Genomic DNA, 10,455 nt, shown 5'->3' on the forward strand with positions numbered 1-10,455 from the left:
AGCCGTTGAGGTTTACACGGCATCTGGACAGCCTCGGAAACCAGTAGGTGGAAAAACCAGAAGGCACATAACACCGGTAGAAATTGTAGACTTCATTAAAACTCAATGTAATGGCTGAAGAAAACAGGTAAGAACAACCTCAAAACATGCCTCGTAACATTATTTATCGTATAGAATGTGTATGGAACTTAGCATTGGAGCGAGTGGCGTGCGTGACTTAGATTTGTAGGCTACCTTAACGTGAGACCACAACTGTGATTTTTGCAATGTATTCTAGTTATCTACATCAAAAACGGACTAGCTACATAATAACTTTGTAACTGTACACTTGTGGAATGAAGTTAAGTTGTAACTTTTTTGCCGTAACTAGCCGGGTAGTAGCTAGAGCAACGTTACAGCTAACACGGTAACTAGCTAACTAACGTTATATGCCATTAACTTGTCATTTTTAAGTGCGTCTGCAAAAGGCTTCGTTGATAGCACCGTTCACACGGACGTCAAGGTAATATAACGTGCATCACTCAAGTGCTTTACTTAGCTAAAACACAAACAGTTTTTATTTAAGACGATGTTACTTTTCGAGGTGAATTCACCAACCAAAGTACAGCTTTGAAGTAGCCTATGATAAGTCAACAGTAAAATGAACTGATAAGAACATTTTGTATGACGAGGAGCAACCATATAGCTAGCTAGCTTTTCCGCACTCAAACAGGAGTATTATGGCAAGGTGCTGAAGAACACCGCAGACCTGAAGAGCAATGCCTGTGTGGCTCCAGCCAAGCCCATCCCTGCTTTCATCCGCCAGGCTCTGGGGAAAGTTCACCCTGACGTCACCGCCAGGTCACTGGACTGTTGTTACATTTTAAGTTGTTTACACTGCAACAATCGCTGATTCACAGATGGTTACAGCGGGTGTCCTTCTCCCTCAGGTACTATGGCTGTGGTCTGGTGGTGCCAGAGTGCTTGGAGGGCTGCAGGATACTGGACCTGGGAAGTGGAAGTGGGAGGGACTGCTACATGCTAAGTCAACTTGTGGGTGAGATGGGCCATGTCACTGGGATTGACATGACTGAGAACCAGGTACTGTGCATCAGCATCCCAGTATGGCTATGGCGCACAGTGAACTGTCAGACAGTGATGTATACAAAATAGTAAAATAAAATATGTGAAGCCAACTGTCTTGTAACCAATAGCCTTTTCATTCTACATTTAGAAAGACAAAATTCTGCTCCCTGGTATGTATGTATTTTCGGAATTATGTATGTAATTCAAATTCAGATTCAAATGCAACAGTGTGTTCTCTTGTAGCTTGACGTTGCCAGGACATATGTGGACTGTCATATGAAAGAGTTTGGCTACAAGAAGCCCAATGTCAGTTTTGTCCAGGGCCACATTGAGGCCCTGACAGAAGCGGGTCTGGAAAAGAGCTCATTTGATATAATAATGTACGTCTTTTTTGTCTCTTTCTCTGTTTCTTTTTTGAAATTTAATGCTGTGTAATTCTTGAAAAAATGTGTTGAAGTGTTGATTTTCTGCCATAGTTCAAACTGTGTGGTGAATCTCTCTCCAGACAAGAAGCGAGTACTGGCGGAAGCCTACAGTGTGCTCAAGGTACACTGATTTAGAGTTGAGCTTTGGCTTCATTTTCCAATTAAATCTCACAAAACACAACAAGGATGCTTTGACAAAAGACACCAAAAAAAGTTGGAATCATGAACTATTTAACCTATTAGTCTACGTAGTTTGTATATTAACTACGTACACTGTTTGACTGTTGATCTCTAGGACGGGGGTGAGCTGTACTTCAGTGACGTCTACAGCAGTGGAAGACTAACAGAGGAAATTAAAAACCACAAAGTGCTGTGGGGTGCGTCAAATTAATATCCCTCTTCCATAAAAGCTCACAGACACGCGCCAGAATTTTATAATGAAATGTATCTTGGCAGGTGAGTGTCTTGGTGGAGCACTCTGGTGGAAGGATCTGCTGCAATTGGCTGAAGAAGTGGGCTTCAGCCCACCACGACTGGTTACAGCCAGCATCATCACCGTCGACAACAAAGAGCTACAGGAAGTTCTGGGTTTGTTACTTTTTTGTTCTTTATATGTTACTTATTCATTTATTTTTGTGTATTACATTGTTTGCTTGTTTCTAAAAACAACTCAGGCTGGGTTACATCAAAACAGTCATTTTCAAAATAACTTAAATTATCGTTCCATCAACATTACAATGTATTTTAAAGGGGAACTATGTTGTTTTCTTTAGATTAATTTGCCTGAACTGAACAGTTTGGGAGTCATTGGAATGGTTATATGACTTTTTTTAAGTTGAGCGAAAAAACCACCCTTGCAACTTTGGGCCAGCGAGTCGCCGGACTCAGCGTCAGGAGGCGTTGCGTGACATCAGGTCTCGCGATGTAACAAACTGCTTCACGGCACTGCACACATACGGCCATTCAGGAACCGGCTAACAAGGTAGCGATTGAGTTTTTCACACTATCGTCATGGCTGAGCCGGCAAAAAAAGCAGCAGAAAGCTAGGAAAGCATTGTTGGGGGGGGAACAAAGAAAGGAAACGGCAGACTGACCGAGCGAGGAGTCAGACACTTGTAAACACCGGAGCTGCCAAATATCTCTTCCGAAGCTGTAGGGGGAGCTCTATAGAGAAACCTGCGAGCAAAAAAGCAAAGAAACGCCCAAAACTGCATAATACTAAACCTCAATTTTAACTCTCTTTTTCTAATCTATTTATGCTTTTTTGAAGCCAAGATTTATCTAAAACTACTTTTTTTTTTTGAAGGCCTTCCACACCCATACAGGTGTTTCCACTTATTCTTGCCAAATAGACTTTTGCTCCCTGACAGGTGCAATAAAGTTTACAGCAGAGTTATGGAGATGTCAAATAAGCATAGTTTGCACACACCCACACGGAGCTCTAATTAGTGTTAATGAGTGAAAACGTGCGTGGATGGACCATGGGTGTATAGGGCCTTTAAAGTTCATGCAGGTGTTAATCGACTGGTCATTTGGTTGAACTTTATGAGTTACTACACATCGACTCTTCAGTCCAGTGGATCCACTAAAATTCTTGAAAGCAATGTCTACAGGCCCCCAAGTTTTCTCAGAAGAGTTTCATGTGCTGTAGTTCAGTTTCAGACATTTACCTGGAGCCCACATTTGCCATTCTTAACCATCACAAGCCTGTGACCAGCTCCAACATTTCCATTGTTTGTTCCATTGTAGAAAGTGTTGTACGTGAACACCAGATGCAATTTTAATATCCATTCTATTTTTTTTATATATTTATCTAAAAATATTTTTCATATTGTGATTTTTCCAGTTTGAGTGCTGTAAACGCTAAAGTCATGTTAGTCTTGTTGGTATCTTTCTCTTTTTTTGTAATCTCCGTTTAGATAGAGTCAGGTTTCATAATTTACATTTACAAAACTAGGGTGTACTTGGATTTAATTTGTGTTGCACAGCTCTGGTTAATGTTTAACGCCTGTTAATCTGAGTTATACTAAACTGTTATCATTAACTTCTAATTGTGTTGGTGCAACTTAAAGAGAAAGTTCACTTCAAAATTAAACCACATGTTTTTGTTCTCTTACCTATTTTGTTTTGGTGTGAGTTGCCTAGTGTTGGAGACTATTTTCTTTCTGCTAAACCCCACCTGCCAACCGCATCACCGCCCGGAAGGAAGCCTCCTCACGGACTCATGGGCAGAAGGAGAATAATTCCTACATTAAAACTGCTCTGTGTATTAATTTGAGTAACCGTCCTTGATTTCTGGAAAGAGAAATAGCTGTTGAGTTTTTAAAATGTCTTTTTTGGTGTTTTGGGCACCACAAGGCAAGTGCCATCTAGTGTTATTATATTCGAGAGAAGGAAGACATCTTTACAACTGATATCACCAACACTGGGCAACTCACCCAAAAATCTAGATTGATAATAGCACTACAGGGAAGAGGAAATTTGCATTTTGGGGTGAACGGTCCCTTTCAAGGATCAGTTAATTGTTCAATAAATATACCATACAAGACATAGATTTTTGTTGAGGTTGACTGGGGCATTTATTGACTCTCTCTTACCCCTTCTGACAATACAGGCAACTTCAAGTTTGTCTCTGCCACGTACCGCCTGTTCAAGGTCCCTAAAGGCAACTTAAAGCCCTGTCAGGTCATATATAACGGGGGAATTACAGGAGTAGAGGACAACTTCCAGTTTGACTGTGAGAACACATTCAAGGTCTGTACATGCAGTACAAGAAGGTCTTGATGTCTTCTGCTCATGCAAGAATGTGCAAATGATGTCAGGTGTGGGTGTATTTCCCAGGTGGATGAAGTGGTGGAGGTTGATGGAGAGGTGGCCACCATCTTGACCCATTCCAGATTTGCGGAGGACTTCACTTTCCAGCCACTGGGAGGTCCTCGTGAGTCCTGTGGAGTCAAACCTAAGGTCAGTGTCCCGACTAAATTCCTGGATGCGGAAATGTCTTTGTGTGATTTGTCTTTGAGCACTAGAGGTCAGTGTGTTTGTCGTGTCCGTTCCAAGTGTGTGACACACCCAGAGAGGCCTGCGGTCTACACTGTGCACATACTCCCACGCGCATGTGTGCACCAGAAATGCATGCTGCAAGTTCTTACACACTCACACACACTCAAACATACATACGCACACATCCACACGCACAAGGTCAAGCAGCTGTCTTGGAGTCATAACCAGACTGTGGAGTCATGCTGGGGAACCTTGAACAGGAAGGAATGTTCTCTTCTCAGCTAATGGAATACCATTTTATCAGTGCTCATGGTAATACTGTGCACACACTCACACACACATACACACACACACATCTGTATATACTATATACAAACCTAATCTTTTAATCACTCGTGACATTTTATTCTGCTATTAAGGGATTTTTGTTTTGTTTTTTTGTCTAGCAAAGAAGTCAATTGGAAAAAGTGATTTATCTAAATTTGTCACTGGGTTTAACCTTTGGACTCTGTAATGAAATTACGTCTGCAATACCTTTCTCAGAACCGCATCTAGTTGGTGATTATAGTAATAAAAAGCCTTTGGTCTTGTTATTGAAAGTACAGCTACTGTGACATGCTAATTTAATGAACAACCAGTGTCTCATAAAAGAGACAGTGGTACCAGGTGTAAAGATGCACCTGCGTGCTCCGTGTGCAACAACTTGTTATTCTGTTATATATAATAATCAGCATATTACATGGTTTTTACTGCTGAAATATCAGAAAAAGTGAGAATTCACATTCCATACAATTGTCTTGGGTGAAACACAATTATTAGGTATGTAATACTTACGTAGAACTTTGTGTAGGTTAAGTTATGCATCTCCCTCTGATTTCTACCTTGTTGATACAGGCAGGCATTGTGGATCCTTTTGAGCTGGTCCATCAGCTGGGGAAACACGGTCCAGGTTCAGCCACAGGGGGATGCTGCAGCACACAGTCTGTTGCCTGCTGCAAATGATGGTGGGAAGAGCACTGAGAAATACAGGCCCAGCATCATACTGTGCATGCATAATAACAATAGTTTAAATCTACGGACTTAATTATGTATTAGGCAATGTCATTATGTTGTGTCTTATTGACATTTGAAATGAGATTTGAGCAATTGAAATTAATCACACGTAAACATGTCTTATTAAAGTTCTGTGCAGACTGCCCTGTCAATCTTCAACTTGAAAAACAGAAAAGACTGAAAAGATTAACTTAATTTATTCGAATAATGTTGCAAAAATAAATCTTGAACTGTTTTGGTGACTTCTTCTTACAATGCTATTTTTGTTACAGTTGTCTTCAATCTTAGACATCTGAATTTCTTATTCACACCATCAGGACTTTTTCCCCATTTGCCTTAATTAATTACACTACTTCTGATGTACTACCTCTAATTTTATTGATTTGGTAGGCAGTAGGTAGGATAGGTTTTGCATTAGTTATATAATTGCAGGCATTCTAATACCAGCCTTGTTGTGTTCATTATTGTGTGTAATTTCTGTTATAGGACAATAAACATTGTTAGTCAATTAAGTTCTGGTCACTGATTAATACACATTTACCATGACACTATATAATGTAGGCAATGGTTCCCAATAACCTGGATGCCATGACACCCCATGGAGTGCGAAATATATATATATATATATATTTAATATCTAATAAGTACCTTAAACCTTACCATGTAGGTCTAGTTGAACACCTCTGACAGTCTCAATATAAAATAAACCTAAAGTAGTATTTATTTATCATAATGTATTGCATTATATTGTATAGGTAATCATGTTACTGTGTCCGTCTTTATTGATATGTCTTTTTTTTTAACAAATACATTTTAATCATTTACATTTGTTATCTCCTGTAGTAGACCATGTTAAACAAGTCACGAGCAGAGTCCTGCCTGTCTCTTAACATGAGGTGCACTTGTTTTGGAATTTGATTCGCCAAAGAGGCTGTGGACGCCCCGCCCTACAGCCAACGGCCCCTCTTTATTGGTCGCATCTGTCGCCTGTCTCGGGGACATCAGGGGAGGCACGAGTTGGCCCATAAGCCTGCGTTCGCGAGTCATCAGTGTCGGACACGTAGTGGGAACGAGCAGGTCCCGATGCACAAGTCACGGCAACCCTCGGCGGAGATGAAGGCGGACTCCGACTGGCTCTGATTTTTTAAAGCCCTTTTCATTCAGGAGGTTGGTTGCCAGCGGTTATCAATATGGCAGAGACGTCATCCCAAGCACCCACCGCTGCAAAAATGGCGTCACTTAACCGGGTCCGAGCTTTTGCGATGATTTTCTTAACTGTCACTGGTTGTTGTGTCACCCCGACAAGTGGCAAGGAAGGGTCCGAGGAGACCGTCATCATAGGGCTCCGACTGGAGGAGACGGACGACATTTCCTTCATGGATAGGGGCTACCTGCGGGTGAGTGAGCGGTCTCGGGTAAAATTAAGGGTGTACGGGCAGAACATCAACAACGAGACCTGGTCCAAAATTTCTTTCACGGAACATGAGCGCAGCCGGCCGGTAGGGAGCCTTGACAGCTCCTGGGGGGATAACCAGAGCCAAGAGGACTGGTCCGGCTTGCATCCCTGCGGTATTAGGACTTCGGATATAATTATATTGCCCAATATCATTCTGAATCGGAAGACGTCCGGAGTGGTTGAAATTGAGGTCAAACCTCTGCGTAAGACAGAGAGGAGTAAAGCGTATTACCTTTGCATCGCCACCGCAACACCGGCCGTCGCCGGGGTGCACGACCTCTGGACGGAGAACACCTGGATCTACCACGATGGGGACGACACCAAAGTGATAGTGGTGGAGGAAAAAAAGTTCCTGCTGCCTTTTTGGCTCCAGGTCATCTTCATCTCCATGTTGCTTTGCCTCTCGGGTATGTTCAGCGGCTTGAACCTGGGGCTCATGGCACTGGACCCCATGGAGCTCCAGATAGTCCAGAACTGTGGCACGGAAAAGGAAAAGAATTACGCCAAAAAAATAGAGCCGGTCAGGAGTCAAGGGAATTACTTGCTTTGCTCGCTGCTGCTTGGGAACGTGTTGGTGAACACCACGCTGACCATCCTGCTGGATGATATCGCCGGTTCGGGGTTGATTGCGGTGGTCATGTCCACCATTGGAATAGTCATTTTTGGAGAAATTGTGCCCCAGGCCATCTGTTCCAGACACGGCCTCGCTGTCGGGGCCAACACCATATTCCTCACTAAGTTCTTCATGCTGCTCACCTTCCCTGCTTCTTACCCGGTGAGCAAGCTGCTTGACTACCTTCTGGGACAAGAGATAGGAACCGTGTACAACCGGGAGAAGCTTCTGGAGATGCTGCGCGTCACGGACCCTTACAACGACCTGGTTAAGGAGGAGCTGAACATCATCCAGGGCGCGCTGGAGCTCAGGACTAAGACCGTGGAGGACGTGATGACGCCGCTGAGAGATTGCTTCATGATTCCCGGGGATGGCACCCTTGACTTTAACACCATGTCTGACCTCATGAAGAGCGGCTACACGCGCATCCCAGTCTTCGAGGGTGAGAGGTCAAACATAGTGGATCTGCTCTTTGTCAAGGACCTGGCGTTTGTAGACCCGGATGATTGCACCCCTCTCAAAACCATCACAAAGTTTTACAGCCACCCGTTACATTTTGTGTTCAACGACACCAAGTTGGATGCAATGCTGGAGGAGTTTAAAAAAGGTGAGACAACTAGATAGAGTGCACATATTCTCTCATTGATGAACCTTATTAGGCATATTAATTATGTTGATTCCAAATGAAAAACCCACTAGATAACGGTGTCAGAGAGCTTCCACATTTTCAGTTTATTCTCTCTTGACCAGCAAGTGACCCTGGACGATGGGTAGATGGGTGAATTACAACCTAACCCTTAGATCTGCACTGCCTCGGCTTCCCTGTCCATCGAAAGGCCACGATGGGCAAGTCAATCCAAAATGTTTAAAACCTAGTCTTCAGGAATAAAATGGGGAGGAGAATAAGTCCTCCCTTAAACCTTTGACAGAACATTCCAGACAGTGAAGGGAAACAGAGTTGTTTTGGCATTTTTTTTACACCGCCTGCCTCACAAAGCACTGAAGCAGCCACATCAGAAGTGAGGTGCACTTGCCTCACTGGTCACTTCCTGTAAAGGGGAGGAGGAGGAGGTGTTATCTTTCTCCATCGCTTCCATTCCATGTTAATGTTCACACAGTTTCTTTCTTTCTCCCTCTCCTCTTGCTTTCCTCCTCTTACATTGCCTCCTCATTCAATCTTTTTTTCTCTCGCTCTTCCTCTTTTCCCCCTCTCTCTTTCTCTGGTTTGTGAATACATTAGGACATGTGGGAATGGTGCGACGGCAGTGCTAAGGTTATCAGGTGGGGGCATCTTGTTTGAGAAACTGCTTAAATCCCGCTCTACCTCTCTCGTGCTCACATCTGAATGATGGTGGCGATAACTCCTTTTGTCCAGCCTTGGAATGCAGTCGTGTGGATAATGAATAACAACTTTAACACTCTCGAGCCACCCATGTGTTGTGTGTATGCGCATGGTGTTTGAGAAAGATGTTTACCTCACTAACGGTTTACCTAATAATTTTGCATAGCCATCCTCCATCTCTGTTGTTGCCTAGTTGTTCCTGGCTGTGTGTGTAGATTTGGTACTAGTCTGTCCAGATACACAGCTATTGAGGTACCAAGGGTTGGAAATTATCACCAGCCACGAGCCAAATGTTGGTAAAATAGGCAATGGGCTGCTAGATTCACTCACCAGCCCAAAACACAATGGTAAGCAATAAGTGGTTGGGAGATTTTGGAATCCACCAGCCACGGTGGTAGGTGGAAAGAAAGTTGTGTGTGTGCGTGTTTGTGTGTGTGTGTGTTTGTGTGTAACCCAATGATACATGGGCACACCTGTTCAGCAACTGATTTATCAATACTTAAAATGTGAAGGAAAAAAGCACGATTGATCCATTGCGGGTTCGTTGGAATATTCACTTTACTTTAAGAGGATTAATTGGGAGGAAAATGGAGCAAACCATTGAGCTCCATTACCAGAAATTAGGTGTAGTTCTGCTTGCCAAATTAGTAATAATGATTACGTAATAATCTAGTTAGGGGGAGGGTGTTTTCATTACAGTTGACTATTTACAATCATGCACTAGCAGCAAGAAAACATCAATTCAACAAAGTCCATAACAAAAAGAAGAAAAAAAAAAGGTTTACAACCTTTGATCCATTCTTATAAGACCAGCTGAGAGCACGACTCATCTTATCTCTTGTATACGGTCCATTGTCTCCGTCGTCAATCATGGGTCCCTGATTTACTCCTTAGATAATGAGTCAATTTCTCCATGGAATATATTTACTCAACAATGTCCAGCCACTGTCCTTGTTACAGGCAAGTATCAGGATTTTCAGTCCAAGGTGTACAATCTGTGGGTCCCTGGGAATCTTTTAGCATAAAATCTCCTCAATAATCAGAATAACCCTGTCCCAGCATGTTTTATATTTGAATACGTGGCCCTAATGATTGGCATTCATCTGCACACACTGTCTCCAGCATAGCTGCTGTTTACCCAATTGTTTATTTTTTATGTGGGGTGTGATAGAAAAAGCGGATTTAATTCTTCCATCTTACTTCCCTCCCATCTTTCAGAGCTAGTGGAAATTTGTTGCATTCTACACGTAGAATTCCAATTACTCTTTAACAGCTTAATGTTCATTTCTAGTTCCCATTTCAATTTTTACATGAACTGAATTTCTTCCATTACGTTTTTAAAAGATTCTGTACAGTTTAGAAACTATCTTTGAGGGGTTCTGTATGTGCACTTCAAACACTTCAATCACTTCATGACCTTCTGCGGAAATTCCTTTGTTAAATTCTGTATCAAAGATACAGAAATATATATATATATATATATATATATATATATATA

The 10,455-nt window shown here is 42.4% G+C and overlaps 2 protein-coding genes across 4 annotated transcripts in view; both read left to right on the plus strand.

Moving 5' to 3' along the window:
* Nucleotides 1–5,582, plus strand: part of as3mt (arsenite methyltransferase) — a 6,190-nt gene extending 608 nt beyond the window's left edge. Inside the window, exons 2-12 of the mRNA XM_034861713.1 lie at nucleotides 73–127; nucleotides 454–502; nucleotides 713–840; nucleotides 930–1,080; nucleotides 1,309–1,445; nucleotides 1,542–1,611; nucleotides 1,786–1,867; nucleotides 1,947–2,078; nucleotides 4,105–4,244; nucleotides 4,332–4,454; nucleotides 5,388–5,582. Coding sequence (XP_034717604.1) covers nucleotides 111–127; nucleotides 454–502; nucleotides 713–840; nucleotides 930–1,080; nucleotides 1,309–1,445; nucleotides 1,542–1,611; nucleotides 1,786–1,867; nucleotides 1,947–2,078; nucleotides 4,105–4,244; nucleotides 4,332–4,454; nucleotides 5,388–5,495 — 1,137 coding nt within the window. The 5' untranslated portion in view covers nucleotides 73–110 and the 3' untranslated portion in view covers nucleotides 5,496–5,582. The remainder of the gene's footprint in view (nucleotides 1–72; nucleotides 128–453; nucleotides 503–712; nucleotides 841–929; nucleotides 1,081–1,308; nucleotides 1,446–1,541; nucleotides 1,612–1,785; nucleotides 1,868–1,946; nucleotides 2,079–4,104; nucleotides 4,245–4,331; nucleotides 4,455–5,387) is intronic.
* Nucleotides 5,583–6,502: 920 nt separating this feature from the next.
* cnnm2b (cyclin and CBS domain divalent metal cation transport mediator 2b) overlaps nucleotides 6,503–10,455 on the plus strand; it is a 45,226-nt gene continuing 41,273 nt past the window's right edge. For 2 of the 3 annotated variants that reach the window (XM_034861364.1, XM_034861372.1), the window contains exon 1: nucleotides 6,505–8,222. In XM_034861364.1, coding sequence (XP_034717255.1) covers nucleotides 6,737–8,222 — 1,486 coding nt within the window. In that variant the 5' untranslated portion in view covers nucleotides 6,505–6,736. Of the gene's footprint in view, nucleotides 8,223–10,455 lie in introns of all 3 variants that reach the window. The other variant, XM_034861381.1, reaches the window with a different exon arrangement.

The sequence above is a fragment of the Etheostoma cragini genome, chromosome 2, assembly GCF_013103735.1.
Source record: "Etheostoma cragini isolate CJK2018 chromosome 2, CSU_Ecrag_1.0, whole genome shotgun sequence".
Taxonomy (NCBI): domain Eukaryota; kingdom Metazoa; phylum Chordata; class Actinopteri; order Perciformes; family Percidae; genus Etheostoma; species Etheostoma cragini.